This window comes from Bactrocera dorsalis, chromosome 3 (genome assembly GCF_023373825.1).
Source record: "Bactrocera dorsalis isolate Fly_Bdor chromosome 3, ASM2337382v1, whole genome shotgun sequence".
Taxonomy (NCBI): domain Eukaryota; kingdom Metazoa; phylum Arthropoda; class Insecta; order Diptera; family Tephritidae; genus Bactrocera; species Bactrocera dorsalis.
In genome coordinates this window covers 61,104,114-61,129,386 of record NC_064305.1, presented here as the reverse complement: position 1 = coordinate 61,129,386, position 25,273 = coordinate 61,104,114, and the positions used below count along the sequence as shown (strand labels likewise).

Here is a 25,273-nt window from a genome sequence, read left to right as displayed (position 1 = left end):
TAAATAAATAGATATATAATTTCTGTTCAGAAAATATATGTATCAATAATCAAAAAGTTAAAAAATCAAAAACAGTAAAAGAATATACAGTGAAAATAGACGGATGATGGCAACGAGTAACGAGTTTACATGAGTGGAGGCTGTTTTTTTACTATACAAATTTTTTACATAGAATTCAGGTGTGCAATGGACGTTTACACATGTATGTATGTAAGTAAGAATTGTGTTGCACTAGTACTGGGTTGAACGCATGTCCTAGCGAGTGGCGTACAAGTAGCGAGTACCTTGTTATGAGTGAAAGCACAATTTTTTTTTGGCTTAGCCAGTCAGAAATACTTAGATGTATGCATGTTTGTAAGTAGTTTATGATATTCACTATAATAACGATTTACTTGAATTCGCAAACATTTACAAGACGTAGGCAACGCAACGAACGAGTAAATATCAACGAGTTAACGAATTAACAAACGAACCAATTAACGAGTAAATCAGTAAAAGGCTTTGCGCTTGCTTTAAGTTAGTTGCAAGATTTCATCATTTTTTTTAGTATAAAATAAAAAGTAAATATAAAGAAAGTGGGATAAACCCGAAAAGAAATGTGCACTTGAGAATGCTTGTTCAATGAAATAGTTTAGTTAAGGTTTCTAAAGAAATTTTACGCAAACGTCAGTAACTCCAATTAGTAATTAGTAATATTTAACTAGTTGTCAACAAGTGTATACACACATTTCTCTACGTGTTCCATAAATTAATAAACATTTTTCGTAATTTCAACTCAAAATTTCGAGAACTAGCGCATTTAATGCCAAATTCGTTATAAATTTTAAAATTAGTACAGAAATTAAGAAATAAATAGTTAATTTAGTGTTTGTTAATAATTACAGTTTGCTGGCAGTTTTAGAATTTCTTTTAACAAAATGAAAACAAAAACAATTTTATTTCAATTCACTACTTTTGCACTTACATGGAAAACAATTGTCCGCCATTGCGTTTTTCGCACAAATCAGCATTACTGATTGGTTAACCGTAAGAATTTCGGATAATCAATTCAAATTTTTTTAATTTTGGTATTTTTTCGAACGCCGATGTAGTAAATGGTGATTGGTGAAACATAAAAAAGTACAATAAATAAGGAAAATTAGAAATAATTGAATTTTGATAAACTTCAATTCAAACAGAAAATAATTATTTTCATTTTTCATATAATGTGATTTATAATCAACTGAAATTCATGTAACAGTATATATGTATCTTTCAATAATTACATTGAGAAAAACGTCGTAGATAAAACGAACTTTCTAATTCAAGTATATAAAGGGTGATCCATATCGAGGCTCCCTACTTTTTTAAAGACAAAGCATAAAAACTTCAAATGTAAGGAGAATGTTTATTTTCACGCGAAAGAACATTCCTTCCGCATAGGCTTTAGACTTTATTTGTATATCCCCACAGAAAAAGGTCTAACGGTATGATAGCACATAATCTTGGTGGCCAATTGAGTGACCCAAAACGTGAATTTATTAGCTCACCGAAGTGTTCTCTCAATAAATCCATTGAGTGATCGAAGGTGTGGGAAATGGCGCCGTCTTGTTGAAAGCAAATGTCGCCGAGATCACGAGCTGCAATTTAAGGCATCAAATAATCGGTTATAACGGTCGCCATTGACGATTACGTTATCAACCGCACCATTTTTGAAGGAATTTGAATTGAAGATTCCTCCGGCTTACAAACCACATCAAACCGTTGATTTTTCTGAATGAAATGGGAGCTCTGGAATTTCTCCAGGATGCTCTTCGTCCTAAATGCGGCAATTTTGCTTATTTGCATACCCATTGAGCCAGAAGTGGGCCCATCGCTGAATAAAAATTGGCTCGAAAAAGTCGGATCTTTTTGGAACTTTTCAAGAACCAATAGAACGAAGCGATATCGCTTGGTAAGGTCGAGCAGCTTCAGTACTTGCACAAGCTGTATTTTGTCTGCTTTCAATTTAAAATCTCCACGAAAAATGCGCCAAGTCGTTCCATGCATCAGTCCGAGTGCTGCAAACGGCGCCGAATCTACATTGCACGGTCTTCGTGTACACTCTCAGCTACTGCTGATATATTTTCTTCACTGCGTGCTGGACGTGGTCGATTCGATTTTAAATTATCCAATAATGTATGTTGGATCTCAAGATGGATAATGGTGTTGCGAATAGTACGCTCAGTAGGTCGATAATGTTGATCATAAGTTGAGCGAAGCGTGCGAAACACATTCTTTACAAAACATGAATTTTAGTAATAAAATAGCACAATTTGTAAACGTTGTTCAGGCGTAAGTCTTTCCGTAATCAAATTCCAAACAATACCGAACAAAAATAGCATGACAGCTTGACAAGGTCTGTCAAAAAAAAGGCTATGAAAAAAGTACCTATACTTTCCCTCTAATTGTCTAGCAAAAGAATCCATTATTACTCCATTACCTCAATTGAAGGTTTTATTTATAATTGTTAAAACTATCCGATTTGAGTAAAATATGTACCATTCTGTTCTATAACTTGTGGCCATTCTAAGCGCACTTTCATAATGTCACTCTCATAGAAACTCTTGTCCCTTTTGGGCAAAAACTGGGTCAGTAGATTTTTACAAGTTTTTCTTGGAGCGAACTATCAGCATTTTAAATCTCAACAGACACTTCAGGTGTCTGAACTATAAGGTGTATGCATGAGAACCTTATTATTAGTTCCCGAAGTTTCTGGCGAATCACTACCGATGGGTGTGAGCTGGCGTCGTTTTTCTGCAGCGCAACTCCTGTCTGATTGGTCAAAGCCGGGTACTTTTGGGCAATTGCTTAATTCAGACGGTTAAATTGTTGACACTAAATGGACGTACAGTGGCGTGCACAAATGAGTACATAATTCATTTCTTTACTTTTCTGAACGATAAAATAAGTAATAACAAAGAAAATAAAAGCAAATATTTTTTCGTTTATTCGTTGTTCCATTCTAAATAAAACAACCAAAAATTCAAAACATAAAGCAACAAATTCATAGAGATAAAAAACCATAACAAAAATAACTCGCATGTACTCAATATTGCACTTTTCAATAAAGTTGTTAGTGGAGCACTTTTTTAGTACTTGGTCCATAACCCTTCATTTTTTAGTACCATATTAGTTCCTGTATTATTTCTTTTGGTACATTCTGTCACTCTAGCTGTACTCGTGCCCACAGCTCTTCGAGGTTTGATGGAGCTGATTGGTACAACCCCAGCCGTCTTCCCACGATTGACCATAAATTCTCAATCGGGTTGAGGTCGGGGCTTTGGGCTGGCCAATTCATCAGATGAAAATTTTGCTCACTCAACCATTTTTTCACTATTTTCGCAGTATGCTTTGGGTCACCATCCTGCTGAAACACGACTTCTTCTTCAGGATACGCACACTTGTCAACGAACTCGGGAAGATGAGTCTGCAAAATGGTGAGGTAATCTTCCTTTTTCATTATACCTTCAATTCTGTGTAATGGCCCAATATGCCACCAAGTAAAGCATCCCCAAACCATGATGTTTCCACCACCATGCCTCACAGTTTGCTTGACGTGGTGGCGTTGAATGGTATCACCAGGGCGACGCCAGCAGTACTGCTTACCGTCCGATTGGAAACGATTAAATTTTGATTCATCTGACCAAATAACTCGTTGCCAGTCATTTATCGTCCAATTTTTATACTCTTTTGCAAATTTCATTCGCGCCTTTTGGTTTTTTTTGGACAATGCAGGTTTATTTTTTTTAACGGCTGAAATATAGCCAATGTTGTGGAGCGCTCGTCGTGCTGTCCATTCACTAACGTGCTTATTTTTGGCAACTAAAGTATTTTTCGGTGTAATGGTCTTGTTCTGCCTCATTTCTGCCATCATGAGACGTGCATCCGCGTCGGTCAACAGTTTGTGGCGGCCTTTGGTTTGCTCTTTGGGAGCAGTATGTCGTCTTTTTTGAACGCGAATGACCACAGATTGACTAATATTTAACTCCTTGGCTATTTCCCGAGATGAAGCACCATTATTTGTTAAGGAAACTACATTACTCTCCACATCACGCGATAACTTTTTCATTTTTTTTAAATACAGAATATTATTGCGGTACACTTGATATAACACTTTATTTATTACTAATCACACGTTTTTACACATAAATTTGCATTACTGGTCATAGACGATAGCAAACAATTCAAAACTAACGGTATAAACTGGCTTTATGCTGAGTACATACAAAAGTGCAAAATTGAGTACATGCGAGTTATTTTTGTTATGGTTTTTTATCTCTATGAATTTGTTGCTTTATGTTTTGAATTTTTTGTTGTTTTATTCAGAATGGAACAACGAATAAACGAAAAAATATTTGTTTTTATTTTCTTTGTTATTACTTATTTTATCGTTCAGAAAAGTTAAGAAATGAATTATGTACTCATTTGTGCACGCCACTGTACGTCCGTACGCTCCGAGCTCCTAACATCGACTCGGACCTCTATCTTATTGCAGCTAAGATACGCACCCGCCTCTGTGCAGCAAAAAGGGAACGTCAACAAACACAAGGAAGGTTCGACGTCGAGAAGCTGCAAAAACAACAAATATCCGAACGATTTTCTATTAGACTTGCACTCCTGTTCTCTGAAAGCACTCGTCAACAGGGGTAGTACTTGAAAATCCTACGAAAAAATGCGGCGACTAACAGAAGGGTTCAAGTCCGGAGCATACTTTTGTAGAACCTCCAGATGTGATCCAGAACCTATGCCCAGAGCATACTAAAATTATGGAGGGAACACTTCTCCAGCCTGCTGAATGGCAGTGAAAGTATAACGTCAGGAGAAGGCTAACCCGGTGGGCCAATCGATGACGATGAAGCAGACGTTCCATTGCCCGACCATGAAGATGTTCTAATACTTAAATTTAATAATTTGGACTTAAAGAGAAGTCTATTTTCCTAAAAAAAGTGATATTGGATAGAACCAACAGAATATTCAAGAAATTCGTTCATCAATCTGATTTTAGTGGAGAAAAAATCCTTCTAGTTCGATGTATCTACATATAAAGGTATTCAGTATCCAGTATAGGTAAGCTGAATAGTTACATAACAAACATATTCCGTTTAAACCTCAAGATTCCATATTTGGTTTTCGGCAATATCAGAAAAAGCTTGGTTGAATCTTCTTAAATATTTAAAAATAAGAGGGATTTCAATTGACAATAGTTTCGCCTTTCCAGTGCATAAATCACTCTTTTTGTGGTAAAATCATTAGACAATTAAATCTACAAGACGTGAATTTCTGGTAACAAAGATTTTTATCACCTTCTGCCTGCTACCTATAATATTCTATTGATGAACTTGGCTGCGGTCGCTAAACCTACTACCGCAACCAAATACCTTCGAAGATGGTCCTGCAATATAAGCTTCGGACACTTACCCACGGGTGAATAGGACAAATAAATACTATAACTACAAGTGTCAGAACTGTTAAGGACAGTGTTTTCTGCAAAAGCCATTACAGACACTATGACGTTGTGGGTGAAATATAATAGCTGTCGCACGTTTTACTAATCCACACAATACCCATTTGTACTTTGCATCTTCCATTAGTATAGAATCTGTTTACTGAAAATCCGCCCACACATAAAGTGGCCGTCATAAATTTGCCCACTGACAAGCTTGCCCTTACTTTACCAGCTCACTTGCACATATGCGCCTTAGTTAATGACCGCTCGAGGCCAGCACAATGTCGACTCTTCTCACCTCGTCAAATCACGTGTGAACCACTGGTAGGGTGCTCGTGTTGTGTGCCTGTCGTGCCGAGTATTGATGGGATTATTAGCTCATCAAGTTTAACGCATGATATGCTTGAGGGTACCACTATAATAACGGCACACGCGACAGAAAATAAACAAACAAAACATTTGCAAAAAAAGAAAAGAATATTGGAATAAATATGTTGTAGAGCGTCGTACAAGCTTGTATATGTACGAGGGTACTCGTTAAAAGGGAATGTTATACTTGTAAAACAAGTGTACATTTCAGTCAGCCAGAGATAATTAGAGGATATACCATTTAATTTGGAAAATGTAACTTCCACATAAAAAAACGTTACCAATGAACCTCTAGTTGATCCCAAAAAGGTATTACTACAACCTTTGCATATTAAATAGGGGTTAATGAAAAATTTTGTGAAGGCAATAGACAGAAATGGAAGAGGGTTCTGTATCTGAAACAAAAATTTCCAAGAGTCAGTGAAGTAAAAATTAAGGAAATTGTGGGTTCGCAAATAAGAGAACTAATGAAAGGTGAAACATTTGAGGAAATGCTCAATGAAACTGAAATACGAGCTTGGAGTGCCTTTAAAAGAGTTATTAAAAACTATCTTGGAAATGTGAAAGCTGACAATTACAAAGGACTTTTGACTGAACTACTTACTGCCTATAAAAAAATGGGTTTAAAATTCAATTTCTGGACTTCCATCTGGATTTTTCCCGAAAATTTAGGGGCGTAAGTGACGAACATGGGAAACGGTTCCACCAAGACATTTCTGCTATGGAGAAATGGTACCAAGGCAAGTGGAGTGCCAGTTTGTTTGCCGATTACTGCTGGACATTCTTAAGGGATACTCCAAAAACAAAATATCACCACAAAACATCGACAGTAACATTTTATGGTACTCTTTGGTCAATAAAATGATATAACAATAATATATCTACCGCTGTTTATTTTTTAACAAAAGCGGATTAAGAGACAGCTAAAAGTTAAAGAAACTGTGTTTAAGTAATGTCTTGTTGGCATCAGATAAATGATTCTTCTAAACACTTATGGTTCGACTAAACACTTATTGGTTAAAGTTTTGGATATGAAACATCTCAACCCTAGACTCGTACCAAAAGACCTGAATCGTTTGCAAAAACGACGGCAAATAGAGGTGACAAAAAATATGCTTGACAATGTAGTTGAGGAACCTGAATTCATCAAACACGTCCTTGCTGGATATCTTAGTATATATAGAGGCTCAAATGAGATCCAAAACCGAAAAGCCAAAATTCACTAAAAAAACTACAGGCCTTCCGAGCCGAGGCTTATAAGAAGTGTATGGAGAATTGATTCAATCGTTGGCTTGCGTTTATTGGGTCAAAAATATCTGATTTCGATTTATTTTCGGTTATACTCATGTTGGAAAATTATAAAAGAGCTTTGGTAAATCTATATAAAGTATAGAAATATACAAAATTTTATTAAACGAAGTATGAAGGATATGGTTCATTCATTGAGACGAACTTAAACCAGTGTTTTCGCACTTAATGCAAGCTGTATCTGTTCTAGTCTTAGTGCAGTCTCATATCTGATAGATCTGGGTACATTAAGTCTGCTTGACGAATTTATGCAGCGCTTCACGTTCAGTGGATCTTAAAATACCGGTATCTAAAATAAATATATGTATTTTCTGAATTGAAGAGTTTTTCGCTAAAGAAAAATGTTCTGCTTTGTAAATCTGCTTTCTAATTTAGTTCTTATTCTTTATTATTGCCAAAATTGTCAACCTTTTCGGAGAGTGTTATAATACTTCCCCACAGGGATGATGAAATTGTCGAATATGGAAATGACTCTTTTTAAAGGAAATGTCTTCATGTTTAGAGTTGTTATTTTTTGTTTTTTTGAGAATAAAACAAGTATTAATTAGACTCTCAACAACAATAATTTTTATTCTATTTTCATATATTTCGACTTGAAAATCCAGAACCCCCATTTCCACCCATAAGTCAAGTAAGTAAACAACGTAAATATTGTTTTGATTTCCACCGGCGTTGAATTGGTTTGTAAATATTTTTATTTGTTTCTATTGTAGACACATGTTTTAATTATTCCTTGTTAACCTCAAAAACCAAAATAAATAAATGTAGAAAATTCTTAAAAATCTTTTTCCATTTCATTGCGGTTCTATAAATTGGTTTGCTTTGAAGATTACAACTTGGAGCAGATGTGTGAATGAAAACAATACAACAAAATTGAAAAGTATTGTTTACCATATTTTATGTATGGTTTGTACAGGGTGCGTCAACTCTTATGTCGGTCTGTGAAAGTTTAATAACATTTAGAAAAAAATTACAGTTTTTTAGGTATTTGATGCTAAATTTGACCAAGTGGGCGCTTTATTGATCATGGTCATTATGATTGATCATTTTATCATTAAAGTTTTCCCTACCTTTTTTGAGCAATTCTGACTGTATAACAATGACTTCGACGCGAATGTTGTTTTATTTTCGGTTTGTGAATTGTCGGCAGATTGCTGGTATCTACTGTCCTTTACATGTGCATGTTAGAAGGGAGGGAGAGTAAAATCTAAAATTCTAGGCTATATTGTCCCTTCTTGACATCGACATCGGACATTGCTCTTGCAGAATATAAACTGAATTCACAGAGTGAATTGCAAACAGTAAAAGTTAAGCCTTTCCTCATACATTAGTTGGTATATTAATCATTTTTGGAGAAAATGGTGGATGGAATAGTAATTCGTAGGCGAAGGTGTAAGCTCCTTCCCCTTACGCTATGGAGGTTCTCTTGGGAGTGGCCAGAAACAATTCTTTTACATATGACTCGTTTAAAACGAGCTAAAGTGAAAAAGCATCGCTTCCCTGGGTTGTACGCTTGGTTTGGGACCCGCCACGTAAATAACACCCCCAATGAAAGGCTTAGATTTTATTAAGTAGTACCCCTGGGTCAAGTGCAAAGAGCTATAAGAAAGATCTATATAGAAATAAACCGTCGTTTTCTATAATTTTTTTTGACTTTTGTAGACTATGCTCTTATTCGAGTGTCCTCATAAAGAGTCAAGAGTCAGAGAATTCGGCGTGTTGTCTTGGTTAGATTAGTACATAATTGAAGTTTGCAAAACAACTGAATCGGTTAGTGAATGTCAAAGTTACTCGAGTAACTGAAAAAGCTGCACACCCTGTATGTACATATGTACATGTGTATGTAAGAATCTATATTGAGAATACATTTCGTTCAAATCTAAGCGTAAATATTTTAAAACAATTTTGAGTAAAATTAAATAACTTGTACTCATTAAGTATTTGTTCAATGGCATGTAAAATCATGTAATTTTGATTAGTTTTTTTTTTGCATGAATGCTCATGAAAGTTCATGAAGAAATTATAAAATATGTACAAAATATTTTCCTTAAGTTTTATATTTTTTGTAAACGAAATCATTAACCCGCTACTATTAATATTTTATACTAGTAAGTATATAAATACTTAAATTCTTAACTTTTGTTGTAATATGCATAAATAAATCTGTATAGTTTCTGTTAAAAAATATTATACAAGATCTCGTTGACGCTGTAAACTCGCTAGCTAAGAATATTAAATATTTTTATCAAAATACATTAAATGTACATAATAAGCGTTTTCCAATTCCATATATGTATGTACCCATATAGGTACATATGTATGTATATGGTATATGTAATTATGCATCCAAGATACTTTGCACTATCAGCAATGACTCGTGATGTTTTCTATTTATAGTTGAAATGGCATGATATTTATTTTTATTATCAAATGAGCAGATGTATGTATGTATGAAAATGTAATTGTTTTTGATTATTTATAGGCACAGCGCTCACCTGTCAACATCAGCATCCATTTGTTGTAAGTAGTGGGTGGCGTCGTCGTTGTTCGTCGCCAACGACCCATTCTAGAGACTTTATGTTTTACTTATAAGTTTTTGGTTGAATTTGTAATGAGTTGTTTGAACTAGGAATTAAGAGAAAATATATGTATATGATCGAACGTATTTTTCATGTAATTGAAATTATATACACATATATATATATTTTCAAAAATATTAAATACTTTTTTTAAATTTTTTTTAGTTTATTCAATATACTACGAAATTTCCAATAGAAAAGATTATGGTATCCCTTGTATACGAGTATAAACCGTCGATTATGTTATGCCCCCAAGGAAGGAAGTTAACCGTTTTACATATAAAAAATGTTTTTCCCAAATGATGTTTTCTAAAAAAACACTTTTGGGCTTGACGATAAAGAAACGAAATTAATGATTTTGGAGCACTAGACCCCCCTTTCTTTTCCATCATCTATTCTATTCAGTGCTATCAAATTGACTTTTCGGAGTAATGATTTGACTTTATTTCATTAGACCTTGGAAATGCCGCAAAAGACTGTTACTGTGGGAAAAATCTAGTATACGCCGTTCGTGAGATAAAGTCACAATTATCGTCCAAATCATAGTCATCATTATCAAGGAGAAAGAAAATAGGATGGAAGATTGTAAAGCTAGAAGAGGCCAACACACGAATGAAATTCATAACTTCATAAACTATGAAAACCAGATATTTTCAATATTTAAACTGTAAATGATTGATTGAGCTTCATATACAATATATCTTCTACAGTCTTCGATTCGTCAAGCGTTGGAGAGTAGCAAATCGAACTACCTTTATCAAATTAAACATACTTGTTCGATGAGAAGTCATCTGACGCCTGCAGAGTCATAACACTACGCTCTTTCTTACCCCTAGTATGATAAGCATACGTCGTAATGACGTACTCATTTTTGTTTACACCCTCAGGCTTTCATTTGCATACATATGTATATTCGGAGCAACTTGAATTTTTGGCTCAGTCGGTCTTTAAGTCTTTATGAGTATCTTATAAGACTGAAAATAAAATGAATGATCTCAGTCAAAAACAAATAATTTTAAAATCTTTGACATTCTTTTATTCTTACAAAGAGTATACGGCACTTCGATGTACCGTTATCTTTCCAGTGGTATAAAATTTAATTATCTTTCTAGGGTTAATGGAAAAATAGTTTTTTCGTGCTATCACGTTGCAGTAACCTTTTATTTCGAAAACAGATTGTTATGGATTTTTATAGGACAAAAATTTTTAAGCCAATATCTTAATTGTTGCTAAAGAAACAAGTTATGTCTAAATTAAAATATTCCTTTAAAAAAACTCTGCATGATGTCAGTTAGTAGATTAAATAGTTATAGTATGAACTTTTCACCCTAATTATTATTATTATACTATATATATGTATATTATATAGATTTTATATACCAACATATCATATGACTTACCTCTAATCAACCGTATGCAATTAAGAATTACTTGATTCTATAAGATCAACCAGAGCAAGCAGCTTCGTCGCTAACAATACGCAGTCATCGTACCTCTTCTTCAGTTTATTAACGACCGCCTTCTTGGAACTCGCCTCTCGTTCTGTGATAATTATCCTTTACCGGCGTCTTTCTAATATTTCACTGCTTTGTTTTACAGCAATAAAATGATCATTCTACCAGTAATTGCAAGGCGTAGGTGAATTAAATCATTATAATTTCATGTAATCAATTATCGATCCACAATTAATTAATTAATCTTGACTTTTAATTTTTAATTAAAATGCAATTATCAGACAATAAGAGAGTGAGTGTGTGAGTTTGAAATATATGTATCTACAAATATTCAGTTCACTGTTTTCTGACTAATTTCTAAAGTAATTATAGTAGGCTTTTCGTTCACAAGCGCAAAATCTAAAAAATAAATTGATAATATTATTTAAAATTAAAAACTGCAGAAAAAAAGAGCATGCCAAACTATTTATATTTTCTATTAATAAAAGTACTTTATATAAAAGTAACATTGAAAATATTCTGCTGATAAACTATTTTCTTTTTTTTTTGTTAATGAAAGAATTTTAAAGTGATATTAATGACGTCAATGTATCAGTGAAGAAGATTTTATAATCTTGTGCCGTTGTTTGTGTGTGCCGAATGCATTGTGCATGGAAACAATAAAATATTTTACGATGATATTAATCAAATTTATTCTAAATATATCTGTATAAACGGAAGAGAATTCAACTTGATCTAAAAACGAGTGTAAGTAACTATGCGATCTATATTTAAAGGTGATCATTTTATTTAAATATCTAAATATCTACAAAAACTTTTCCTTATAAAGGGTGCCCAAAAATTAAAGCAAGATTTCAATTTGCCGCCATCGAGCAAATAGTTTAAGCTTAATAAAATGAATCGTTACATGATAGAACAACGTGTCTTTATTACTGAACAATATTTCAAAAATTATGAAATCTTGGCGGCTGCAGTTCAAAAATTTCATACAAAATATGGCAGGAACAGTGTATTAACTTCGTCAACTGTCAAGAGATTTTGAAATGGCGGCAATTTAATTTTCCCTCTAATTGTGGAACACCCTGTGTATTTTTTATTTTTTCTGGCTTGTAGATTTTTACTTTATTCTATTTAACTTTCTCGCTCTTTTCCTCCTCCTAGTTCGCCAGAAGCAACTCAACTTTGACTTTTATAAATCATGGGACACTTTGGTTCAATGCTGTCTGTTGGTCTTACGAAGCTAACTCTAATAAGAAAACTTCGGTCCGAAGCTATAAGACCCTTTATAAAAGCAAGAGATGCCTTACAAGATCTTGATTTTGATCGTTCAGTTTGTATGTGTGTTATATGTATGATATAGTGACTCCATTTGAATAATACCGGTGCTTTGAACAATAACTCAAGCCAAATTTCGTGAAGTTATCTCCTCAAAGGAAATGCTTTGCTTACAAGCACTTGATTCATATGGTTCAGTTTGTATGGCAGATATGTGCTACAGCAAAACGAGATGGCCACCGATCCCGATTTTCAAGGACGTTTTGTCACTTTCGTGAATTGGTACAGCTAATTAAAAAATTCATCTCGGCCAAAAAATGGAATTAACTCGTGAACATTTTCGTGCGATCATTTTTCACAACTTTCGACGTGGATTATCACGACAAGAGTGCATCGATGAACTAGTCTTTGTATGGCTATGAAGCACTATCCTATAGCACTGTGAAAAACTGGTACAACGAATTCAATCGTGGCCGATGTGCCAGAATCGATGCCGTACGCTGATATCTTCCAAGATGAGCCAAATCCAACGAAAGTTGTTAGTGGAAGAAGCACTTCGAAGCAAATGGTCGCCTGTTTCTTCGGCAAAACTGGTCATGTGGCGACTGTTCCGCTTGAGCAACGATGATTTCTTTTTATTCCCACCTATCAAGAAAAGAATGCGTGGTCAACGATGTCGTTCGCAAGAAGATGCTGTTGAAGCATTCAAAAACCATGTTTTGGAGGTGTCTCAATCGGAGTGGAAAAAGTGCTTCGAAAATTGGTTTGAGCGCATGCAAAAGTGTATAAATCTTGAGGAGAATATTTTGAAAAACAATAAAAACCATTTTCGTTGATAACTATTCCTATTTTCATTATTAGGCCAGAAATATATATAGCAGCTCTCGTATAAATCATGGGACACTTTGGTTCAATGCTGTCTGTTGGTCTTACGAACCTAACTCTAACAAGAAAGTACGTTAACTTCGGTCCGAAGCTATAAGACCCTTTATAAAAGCAAAAGATGCCTTACAAGATCATGATTTTGATCGTTCAGTTTGTATGTGTGATATAGTGACTCCATCTGAATAATACCGGTGCCTTGAACAATAACTCAAGCCAAATTTCGTGAAGTTATCTCCTCGAATGAAAATGCTTTCCTTACAAGCACTTGATTCATATGGTTCAGTTTGTATGGCAGATATGTGCTACAGCAAAACGAGATGGCCACCGATCCCGATTTTCACAAGAAAACTCGGTTCACTTTCGGTTGAATGGGTACGCTAATAAACAAAATTGTCGCATTTGGAGTGATAATAAGTCACTCATCATTCCTGTTCTATTATACGGCGTATGAACGACGACGACCCAAGAAGAGAAAGCACCTGAAGCATTCAAGAGAACTGCTCATCGTAGGATCTTTGGAACCGTTCTCGTGTGTCGTGAGTCCAGAAGATGTAACCGCGAACTGTATGAGAGACATGGCTTTTGTCAAACGCATAAAAATCCAAAGAATGCGCTGGTTAGGCCATGTCGTTCGCAAGTAAGATGATGCTTCAGCGAAAGCTCTTTCAACTCGAGGCCCATGGGTGGAAGCAAGGCCGCCCACGCATCCAATGGAAGAACTAAATTTATAGCGACCTGTCTACACCTGGTATATACGACTGGCATGACCTTGCAAAGAATAGTAGCGAAAACTTGTGTTCCCGGCTCAGACCGACCCACGGTTGTAGTGCCAAAGAAGTAGAACCCATTAGTTGTGGTTTGTTTTGCAGCAGACTTTCCGCGGACAATTTCACAATCTTTATGCTGCTATTTTTGGGAACCGAGCAGAGACTTGCCACCGGATTGTTCATGAATTTATATGTCAAAATTCTGAAATTGGCATCCAAGATCTTCTCAGAAATTGTGAGACTTTCAGATTCCGCTAGGAGTGGTTGAAGTACACCCTATAGTGTCAGGGCTTCATAGATAGGCTTTCATAGAAAGAAGCAAACGAACCTATAAACTTTCCCACGACAGTCAGACCTAAGTAACCGTAACGGACTCGGAATTTTATTTGGCCAAGGACTTTCAACTTGAAGGAACGCTATGATGGCATACTAAATGAACTTAATTCTAACAAGAAGGTATTACATGCCGTACAGCCAACGAAAAAATATTGAAGGAAACTTTTGGTGAGTGCATTATCTCGCGTCGCGTGCTAATTTTGTGAGATTATGTGACTTGTCTTCGCAGATCTCCACGAGATGATTGACGTCTTGGAAGAAAATATTCCGCGCGTTATTGCTGACATACGAACCAAATTGCCGCAAAAAGCAGTCGAAATTTGGACCTGTCGGCTGAAATTTATACGAGCCAGCTACGGCTGTCATTTCATTTCTAAATCAAGTCCTTATTTATAACATTAAATTTTATGCGTTTTATTTCTTCTTGAAAAACATATGTCTAAAAAAACATCTCTTGCAAAGCAGTCAGGGTATAGACGTCATTTTTAACACATCTCAAATAGATAGCCAGCTGTGTATAAAAGTTAGAGAAATGTGATTCTAATAGATAGCACAGCGTCGAGCACTCAGCTGGTGCAGCATTTAATCGAAAATCTTCGCTGTGGGAAATCAGAAAAAATTTATTTTTAGACTAGACAACATCCAGCTGTATGGACAACAGAAAGAAAGGCAAAACAGAAACCACTTGCAGGCCACGAAAATTAATTTAACACATTGCAAAAAAAAGAAATGTTTTTGTTAAATGTAATTGTCACACGCCCACTTTATGCCGTCCATCACTCGTTCAGTTCTAATATTAAACAAAACTGTTTCGTATCTCGCAAAACTAGCAAAACTACAATAAATACTAAGTGTTATTAGACGCTATTTACGTATGCATGGAAATTAAGTTGTAAAATATACATACTTTTGATATCAGAAATAAAAGTGTGACTGGCAAGCGAGCGCTGCCCGATGGGTGCACCAACAAATTGGCATCGATGTGTGGGTGAGCGCGTCGCATGCTCACATTGAACTCTGGCAAATTATCAAACAAAAAAGTTAAAGAGTTAAAATAAAAACAAAACATGTAAGGAAGCGCTAAGTTCGGCTGTAACCGAATATCTTTTACATGCTACCTGGATTTCATTAAGATACCATCAGTAATCATCAGTAAAGTCAGCCGGATGCTCGAAAATCTTGATGCTAGTTATATGGGGGCTAGGGCAAGTTTTCGCCCGATTTCATCCAATTTAGGCACAAAGATACACTCTTATGAATTAACACGCTTTATCATTTTCATTGAGGTAACTGAAATGGCCGATGTATACGGTACAAAATCACCCGGAACGGAAATCTTTGTAATAGTTGTATGGGATCTAAGGGGGATTCTCACCCAATTTCAATTATATATTTCTTGACAAATATTTGCGGTACAAAGTCAAGTGTCGGTATTGGGATCCTCATATTCGGCACTTAGGGACTTGAACAGTTTTGTTTCGATTTGGACAGTGTTTGATCATAAGGTGACATACCTCAAAGGTAATACGTCTCGTCAGCCTGATCATTTATATGTACCCTATATCTAACTCTTTTACTTTTAAGTGATACAAACAACCGTTAGATGAACAAAATTACTATACTCTGTAGCAATATTTTGCAGGAGCATAAATATATAAACACAAGCGAATGCCTTGAGGGACCATGAGGCATGTGGTAAATTGGCACAAACATACGGACGTACAGCTGCATGTACCTATGTATATATATAAATATGCAGATATATGTACATATATGCGTAGTCTAGTCTGTTCAGCATAAGCGTGTATTTTATTTTAAATCTATTTTTGAACACAACACACTTCAGCATACAGAATGCAGTCACCACTAAATGTCACACACATGCACGTGTATGTATGTGGGCAATAAATAAATTTTTTGTTTTTGTTTCTTAAATAAAATTTTAGTTAAGTTTCCTCTTTTCGGCTATACTTTTGTGCGTCACGACAATATTTGTTTTCAGGCTTTTAAAAAGGGTTATTTTGGACGGGCATACACGGCGTATACGTAATCAATTTTGTGACATTGCAATTTTGCAGGCAAACAAGTGGTTTTCTTTCCCAAAATTATTTACTTTTAGGTTAAAGCGGAGAAAAGGAGCTTCATTTGTTTTATTATCGCAATACAAATTTACTTTTTGTTATAATCGATTGATTTCTTGAATATTTACTTGAACCAAATCTTGAAGCTGACCAAAGGGATTGGACCAACACTTAATTTTTCTGACTACTTTCAGTACAAAATAAACTTATATACTTAATATGTATATTATGTGAAAGCACTATAGGAAATCTAAAAACATTCAACGGTTCCGAATATACCATCTGATCAAATTTGACACGGACTAGTCGCATTCAGACTAGATCGCATTCAGACTAGATCGCAAAAGATCTTCACATCTCCTATGGATCGATTCAGCACATTTTGGTTAATGTTTTGGATATGAAGAGTGTCAATGCTGTCCCGAATTTTTCGCACAAACCACGTGGTGTTTTATTTCTATTTCCGCTATTTCACCTGGATGTCTAAAATTATGAGATCTGAGGTATCTTTGATTTGGAAAAAGCGGGATATTCGAGATGGAAATTTTTAAACTGGAGGATGAAGCCATCTGTAGAAGTTAACGCAAGTGAGGAAAGTTCTATGACCGGCATTCATGGGAGTGGCCTGAAATGATTCTTTTACATATGGCTCAAGCAGCTCACGACTTCCGATCTTAGACCAACTATCCTCTAGGCAGCCAAGAAACATCCGTTTGAACATCCTCTCCCCAGGATTTTGCGCTGAATTTGGGACCCGCCACGTAAAAAAGCCCTACCAATGAAAAGGAAACAACAGACTCGAATAATGAATGAGGGCAAGACGAAATATATATTTCCAACAACTCCGCACTCGCAACTTGGCTCCCACGTCATTGTTGATAGTCATAACTTCGAAGTCGTATTATACATAATTTCGTCTATCTTGGGACCGGTATTAACACTAACAACACTGCCAGCCTAGAAACCCCACGGAGAGTAATTTTTGCAAACAGATGCTACTTCGGACTGAGTAGGCAATTGAGAAGTAAAGTAATCTCTCGTTTCCTAACTCTTTTCTCGCCCTTTAAAGAAGCAGTTGAATAGCATTTAAGGAGGGTTGCCGCTATTAAAGTGGTAATAATTTCATTTGCTATCAGCATAGGTTAGTTTAGGTTAGATGTCTGATCCCTCAGCAGTGCGTAAGGATCATACTTAGACTGATTGCACAGTCCTTTGTGTTACCAAACGAAAAACTCTTTTACTTGGATATCAGCTATCGTTAAAAACGTCCTGAATCTACCGCAAATCTAACTAAGGTGTTTTATTTCTATTTGCGATATTTAACATAGATGTCTAAAAATATTTGATTCGAAGTGTCTTGCCGTGATCTGACAAAAGCGGGAAATTCGAAGAGAAAATTTTAAAATGATTCTATCTCATTTTCTTTCAAACAGCTGACATCCTATAAGATATTCGATAATATTGCATGAATTCCGAACGGAGAGTGCTCAGATAGAACTTCTACAACATTGTAATGTGAATCTTATTGGGAGCGAAGAGTTCTCTAAACCTCTTATGATCGACGAGTGCTTGCTGAATTGGTTTGAAATCCAACAGGAACCACAAAAGCCAACGAAGTTCCTACCCGATCCCATTCCACAGTTATTGAGTCTGAAATACCAGCATGTTCAACAGTCTCACAGTTTCCTGTAGCCAGGCTACCAAACCATAATTCGATGCTAGAGGAAAGGAGTTTACGCATCTTTTACTAGTCTTGTGGGCACAATCAGCAAAGTCAAGGCTAATATCGGTGCTCTACTATGGGAGTAGATAGTCACCACACTGTAGAAGGCTCCGCATTGAAGCAGCAAATCTACTGCTACCTTTATAGCAGCCACCTCCGCTTCGAAGGCGCTGCAGTGGTCAGGAACCATAAAACTGATGCTGGTGGATAATACCCGACAGTGTTCTTCTAATTAAAAAAGATTTTCTATCAGAGGTGAAAATAACAACGTCCGGGAAATTGAGAAAATCGGCTAACCTTTATTTATTAACCTAGCCTAGTAGCTAACATTTGTTTAAGATCTATGAATGACCTTCTCATTGTTCTAGGTCTTGATTTTATGTGTTCTCATCACGTTTCTATCCTTCTCTAAAAACTGTATGTAAGTATTCTAGCTGTCAATCCTAACAACACCAGAAGAAAGAGAACTAAAGGATGTTGTCAAAGTGCAGGATTGACAGTTGGAACACAGGCACATCTACATACAACCATATGTATGTATATGTATATAGCTTTGTACAGGTAAAGCTGTCAAATACTGCTTCATTGTTTTTGTTGCAAAATCGGAAACTGTGCGCTAATCAAGTGTTGCAAATTCTGTTTATAAATACTACATTGCTTGTATGAATATTTATGTGTGGCGTGCTTTGATGGCTGCCTTGCCGTGTGCCAACAACAAATTTATGTAAGACACTGATTTATCGATTGCCGAAGTTACGAAAAGATAGTAAAAAAGTGTGAATATAAGTAGACACATATACATACATACATATGTATATTCACATGTATGGATGCACAATGCTACTATGTTATTGTTGTTGTTTTCAGCATACTATTGCCAAACACACAAGGAATTCGCTTGCCAGTCACTGTTTCATAATTAATCGATAAAGAATATGTTGCAAAAAACCGAGAAGGTAAACCAACAAAAAACAGCTATGTGTATGAATAAATACAGGCTCAGAGGTTCAATATCTAACTACACGTGTATATATGTGTGTGTGTGTTTGAGTAAATACATAAAAATGCTTGTATATAATTTACAAGGCTTAACACCGAAACCGTGTCAGCGGCAACAATAATAACAGGTGACTACCGAAATTTTACAACAACACGCCTGTAAGTAGGCAATGCAGGTTGTCAAAAATCTATGCCAACTGCGCTGCTGAAGCAGATCCTTACAACAACTATGTTTTGCAACATAAATTTTCACTTTCCTTACGCACGAATTTTGCTGTTGTTGTTGTGATTTTTTTCTTATATGAATTTGTAACACATTTCACTTTACATTTGCGCTAGCTTTTTTATTGTTTTTTACCACACCATTTTTTAATTTTGCTTATGCTTCACTTTTTCAAACTCCAGCTGACTTCGCCCGTTCGCCAGCGCCCACCCGCTGCCTCCACTGCAGCACGCAATCAATTCATCGATTCTTTCCTACTTGGCACACACTTTTTTCATACTATTCATTTTCTCTGTATTTCAAATGCCTGCACACACACGCACACGTTTTTGCATTGCCTTCGCCTTTGTATTTTTTATTTAAATTTTTTGCACATATTTTACTTTGGCAATGTCTTATTTCTACTTTTTCACAAATTTTCACCAAAAAAATTTCTAATTAAAAATTTTCATGCTTTTGTTGTTGCCACTTTTGTATTATACATATATGTATATGTGTGTGTGTGTTGCAGACAATTTGAACGTGCACTCGAGCTTTTCCGTTTTGTTGCGGGTTATCCGCCGTTACGAGAGCAACTGACTCGGTCGAAAGCGTTTGGGTGGTCGCTAACGTGGCTAGCCGAATTCGTTGGCCATCGGGAGTATATTTGTTGACATTGCTTGTGGTATTTCTCGTTTAGGGATGCCAGCGCAGCTGAATTATAATAGCTTAACGTGTTCTAATTGAGATATTGCAGTCTATTGGTGCTATTTAATAAAAAATATTCGTTCAACTTAAGTAAATAATTATTATTATATTTGTAGAAAATGACTTTGGTAGTTATTTTTGTTGTCCTAGGTGTAGAGGTGTAAAATATTTGGAAATAGGTTTGAGGTCATTCCGCAGAGTTGACGGACTTTGGTCAGGGTATGAGTCTAGCCCGTTGCAGTTATTTAGCCCTAACTGTTCTCACGACAGAAATCTCTTTCCTTTAACTTCTAGCTGTATCTTCGGAAGAATAAACCTTGCAATATATATTTAGAGGTTAGGTATGTGAGTTTCACGGCTTCAAAAATTGATTTTTTATTGTCTAATTTGGCTCTATAACATCTGTAGAATATATTCCTTAATACTCAGGTTGACCCTAGCAATAGTTTTATGTTTTTAAAGTCAATCAACTCAACCGATCTTAATGAAATTTTACACTGTTCTTCGAAATATGATTTACATGGTCTTCAGCGAATATTTAAATTAAAAATAAAAATATTTTCATCAAAATTAGAATTTTTGTATGTTCGTCTGATAAAAATATATTTTTAAATTTTTTTCCTTTGTTCAATACCTACTTTATGAACTTAACTAAAATCATTTTTCTTCTCACTTCAGATGATCCTGTAAAAAGACCTACTGTCAAGGTGGAGGCACCTTTCTCAAGAGGAACTGTTGGAAATGACGTCGTACTGGCCAAGTTTCGAATATTTTTTTCAAAAATTTCACATAAGCTTTAAAAAATTATATCTTTGGAATAATTAAAAGTTTAAATAAAATATTTATTTTTTTAAATGAAAATGATATTAAAAACCGACCGTTTTTTGCTGTAGTAAACCCATTTAATCCAGTAATAAACTCTATTAATCTTATAACCTTAGAGGTTATATCCACTTGTCAACTTGAAAAAATCGATTTTTATTAGATATAGTATATATTTTTGTTACATTTAGGATATACATTGTATATATCGAAGGTTCAAACATTCGTCAAAAAACTCCGAAAATTCTATACTTATCCGGCAAATAGTTTCTGCCCGTATTGTAAGGTTTTTAACTTAGTATAAACGGCTCTCAAGACTTTAAACAGCTCTTTCCTCGAAACGCTGAACATTAAGTTCTTAAAAAAATCGAATTCCGGGATGCAAGAAGCATCTTTTGAGTTAAAAAAAATCTTATTGCTTACAGTTGTATCAATAACAATACTCTCTTTATATTAATATTATTCCAAAAATGTTATATAACAGAGTTGGCAATCCAGCTGTATCCCATTCTCTCATTTAACGGTTCTAAACAAACCTGCCGGATAAATGTAGTCGGAGAGAAGTCAATTTAATCCCACAATGTCTGCATCCATTGACATTCGCTTGGCTGTCTTGTTGTTTTTAGCTGTGTCAAGTGGGATTCCCTAAGCGATTAAAAAATATGCCACAACAAGTGTGTTACGTGGAAAAGCGTGATGTTCAAAAGAGCTTTTGAAAGCTTTCTTGCGATTGCTTGGAAGCTTGTAAGACTGTTCGACGCCAAGCAAAGTAATATTTTAAATTCTTTTGGGTAAAGTGTTTATTTATATGGAGGGAAACTGTTTCGCATAGTTATTCGACTATTTTGGTTCACATGTTGAAAATGATTAATAAGGCACCTGCTCTTTCAAATCTAATTCTCTCTTTCTGACTTTAGACCGATATATGTATGTATATAAGTCCATGTCCTTCATGCCAAGCAATCGCTGCTGTCGTAAGAAAGTTTCTGACAAACATACATATTTTTGTTATGCTATGATTTTAGTCCCCGAGTGCACCGGATGTTGTAATAAGTTCTACCTAACGGTTTGTCCACGAACCAAGCAATTCTCCCAAATAAGACAATTAGAAGGCAGAAGAAGTATGTAATAATGTGTGGTAGTAGTTTATAGCCGATTATGACTTCGATTCGGTCACGAAGACTCGACTATCTTGGAACTTTATTTTTAGTATAAAATATATGTACATACATGAACACACGATCTACTTATAACTTTTCAGAAATCACAGCATGTTTTTAGGGTAAAACTTACGCTTTACGTCAGATGTATAGTACTAGTGTCCACTCAGCTCCTCCTTAATACTTCTTACATTTGTTTTTTCCCCGATGTCGTCTAACGGACGTTTCAGGAGGCTGAAATTTTCGACGTTATTGGTTTAGGTCTTGTGCCACCTCGTTATATATAGTGGTAGAAGTAGCTGTTTAACCTATTACAATATTCAGAACCTCGTTGGCAATTCGAGCTATTCGAACCCTTAGTTTGACTCGGTATGTATTAAGAATTGCTTCTTAATGTTTCTAGGAGGTAATTCCGGTCTAACCAAATTCGTGTTGAGTTGGTATTTATGAAAACATGCAAACATACATATATTGAAAAGACGTCAAGGGGCACCCAATCAATGTTCAAAGGTAAAGGCTTTGACAAGTCTTTAGTTTCCTGAACTTTGTCGTAATAGTTTCTACTAATGTTGAGGAATTATCAACCGTCTGGTACTATACCTTGTGTGTAGCCACCACATTTTCCTTGTCTGTTCCTCAGTTCATTTATGTTTTGCATAGAGTAAAGCAGTGGTTATGTAACTTTAATAAAATCAAAATTACACACCTTCGTCCAATTACTTAAACGGGCGTGGAGCATTCGGTTGCATCGAAGCTGGCATTCTCTTCAAAGTTCTTTCCATAGTTTTACCGATCATTTTGTACCTACTAATAGTGATCCGATCTGAACAATTTCTTCGGAAATTGCATTATCGCCAATCCATGCGAATTTTGTGAAGATATCCCGTTAAAAGAAAAAGTTTTCCATACAAGCACTTGATAGCGATTGTTCAGTTTGTATGGCAGCTTTAGGGGTCCGATATCTACGGTTCCATAAACGAACAGCTTTTTGGGGAGAAGTCATGTATATACAGACAGACAGACAAACGGAGGTGACTAAATCGACTTAGCTAGGCAAGTAGATTATTTATGATCATTAAGATTTAAGATCTCTGACGATTTCCTCTATGACAAACATAAAATATTTATTCATGGTATAAAAGTACAAGTTGAAAAGATGATTGTAAAGAAAAATAATGAACGGTTCTAACTGTGATTAAGTCTTATGTTCTTTTTGTAACGGTTTTCTAACCCCAATTTGAAGGAAAATTAATTGTACGAAGTCATCTAATAATAGGCCCAGAAGGCATGATATGTTGCCGGGATCTGACCTCTCATGACTGCTTTTATTCGCCGATTTAACCCTGTTTGGGTCGGCAACTATATTAAAAGTGAGGATTGTCAGAAGACGATTAGACCTCATAGTCAACTAGTATACAATTATTCAATTTACTTAATTCGTTTGCCAGTTTTTTATTCATAAAATGGTTTTGAATGCATTATTACTTAGTAAATTTCAAAATAAAATATTGCAAAGTAGTGGTGCCATACAGTAATTCCTTACTACATATACAAACATTATGTGTCTAATATTACACAAGGGAGATTCTTAAAATTGCGCATGAAGTTTATATAACATACATTTATTGTTTTTTCTTTTATTCGTGCCTCTTTAAATAGAGTTATTTGATTAGTTTAATTTCGCCCGACTATTATGATTTTTTCGAAACAAAAAATGTGCTAAATTCGCAGTAATTTTTCTTTTAGCACATTAATTGTAGATACAAAAAGCTTTTTATCTTAAACCTAAATATTAATTCTTTATGTATGTGTTTCTGTGTACAAATCGCAATGCGTATGATATTCTACCGAGCCTTTGTAAAATCTACTAGCATCTCAACGACGTTTTCACTCAAGACCAAAGGCGGTTAAAATTTTACTTCCAATCGTTAGTTAACATTGCGTTGTATTTACGATGATGATAAATATGTTGTTGTTGTTGGTTTTATATGTTTCATGTAGACACGACTACTTGCAGTCATTGCAGTCATTTTGCGTTAAGAGTCTCATCATTCAAATATTTATATTTGCAAGAACAAAAACAAAACAAATATTAAAAAAAAACTAGTATTTAGAACATTCCACCGTAGGGTGCATCAAATTCACTATCTCGCATTGAATAACCGAATATAGTTAAATAGTTAATCACATTACTGATTAATGTAAGTGTAGCTGCAGTCCAAGTAATCTAAAAAGTAATACAGATTACAAAACATTGCATGTACATATGTATATATTAACATTTTTCTTACCACTTGACTATGCGCCAGTACAATTGGAAAAGCAAAAGCGCTTAGCACCATTCCAGCACAAAGGAAGAGTGCGAACTCTGTCTTTGGATTAGTTTCGTTTCCTTGATTAAAGCGTTTCGCTATGAATACCGGTAACACGGATAGGACGTAAAATAGCAACACAAAGAACGGGTAGAAAATCTTCGGTTGTGGCACCGCACACGCTAATATAAGGAATGTCATGCCCAAGCATGTTAAAAATGCGCACACTAGTAATCTGTATTAGTATAGCAAAGTGAAGAGAGAAATATACATTTTACACAACGCAATAAGATTTATTAGGCTATCATTTTGGATCTTTTGTTAACTTACGCTATTATGTATGTAGTCATTCCGTCATAGAGATAATGAGCAACGCAGCAACAAAGCACATACGAAAAATACATAAATAATATTAAACAATGATGAATACATTTTATTTTTCATATAAATACCCTTTAAAGCAGCCATTTTATAAAGTACTTATTGGATTTATTAAAAATTTTCACTTGAGATCCTTTTGTGTGTTTACGAAAATTGTTGTATCTGCATTAATCATCAAGAAAACAACCAAGTGTAATCAACTGTCAAAATGTAGAGTTACCGTACACTTTTAAAGTCAATTCGTACTGCTATCGGTTATTCGTATTTGTAAATACTTAATTTAACACGTATTTCTCCATCTTTTAAAAATAAAAAATGATTCTTTTACTAAGTATAAAAATATGTTCTTTAAAATAAACTGAAAACAAGTTAGAATTTTACTTTGATACCACATTTTGCACTTTATGGCACCATCTCGTTATGTGGCAACATTATTGAGAACAGT

General features: G+C 35.0%; 2 protein-coding genes across 18 annotated transcripts in view; both read right to left on the bottom strand.

Moving 5' to 3' along the window:
* LOC125777903 (protein quiver) overlaps positions 1-20,055 on the bottom strand; it is a 30,550-nt gene extending 10,495 nt beyond the window's left edge. For 2 of the 17 annotated variants that reach the window (XM_049454062.1, XM_049454078.1), the window contains exons 1-4: positions 19,328-20,055; positions 11,124-11,576; positions 9,640-9,769; positions 965-1,012 (exon numbers count right to left, since the gene is read on the bottom strand). In XM_049454062.1, coding sequence (XP_049310019.1) covers positions 965-1,012; positions 9,640-9,709 — 118 coding nt within the window. In that variant the 5' untranslated portion in view covers positions 9,710-9,769; positions 11,124-11,576; positions 19,328-20,055. The remainder of the gene's footprint in view (positions 1-964; positions 1,013-9,639; positions 9,770-11,123; positions 11,577-19,327) is intronic. The other 15 variants (XM_049454077.1, XM_049454079.1, XM_049454070.1 and 12 more) reach the window with 14 other exon arrangements.
* A 3,516-nt stretch (positions 20,056-23,571) lies between these two features.
* On the bottom strand, positions 23,572-24,710 carry LOC105222415 (leptin receptor gene-related protein). The gene is made up of 2 exons (XM_011199741.4): positions 24,427-24,710; positions 23,572-24,362 (listed from the first exon to the last, which is right to left on the bottom strand). The coding sequence occupies exons 1-2, from the start codon at positions 24,646-24,648 to the stop codon at positions 24,246-24,248; spliced, it is 339 nt and encodes a 112-aa protein (XP_011198043.2). The 5' UTR covers positions 24,649-24,710; the 3' UTR covers positions 23,572-24,245.
* Between the last annotated feature and the right edge of the window lie 563 nt (positions 24,711-25,273).

Coding starts and splice junctions, on each gene's coding strand:
- LOC105222415 (XM_011199741.4), bottom strand. CDS start 24,648: ATGACATTCCTTATATTAGCGTGTGCGGTGCCACAACCGAAGATTTTC. Junction 24,363..24,426: donor TACTGGCGCATAGTCAAGTG/GTAAGAAAAATG, acceptor ATTACTTTTTAG/ATTACTTGGACTGCAGCTAC.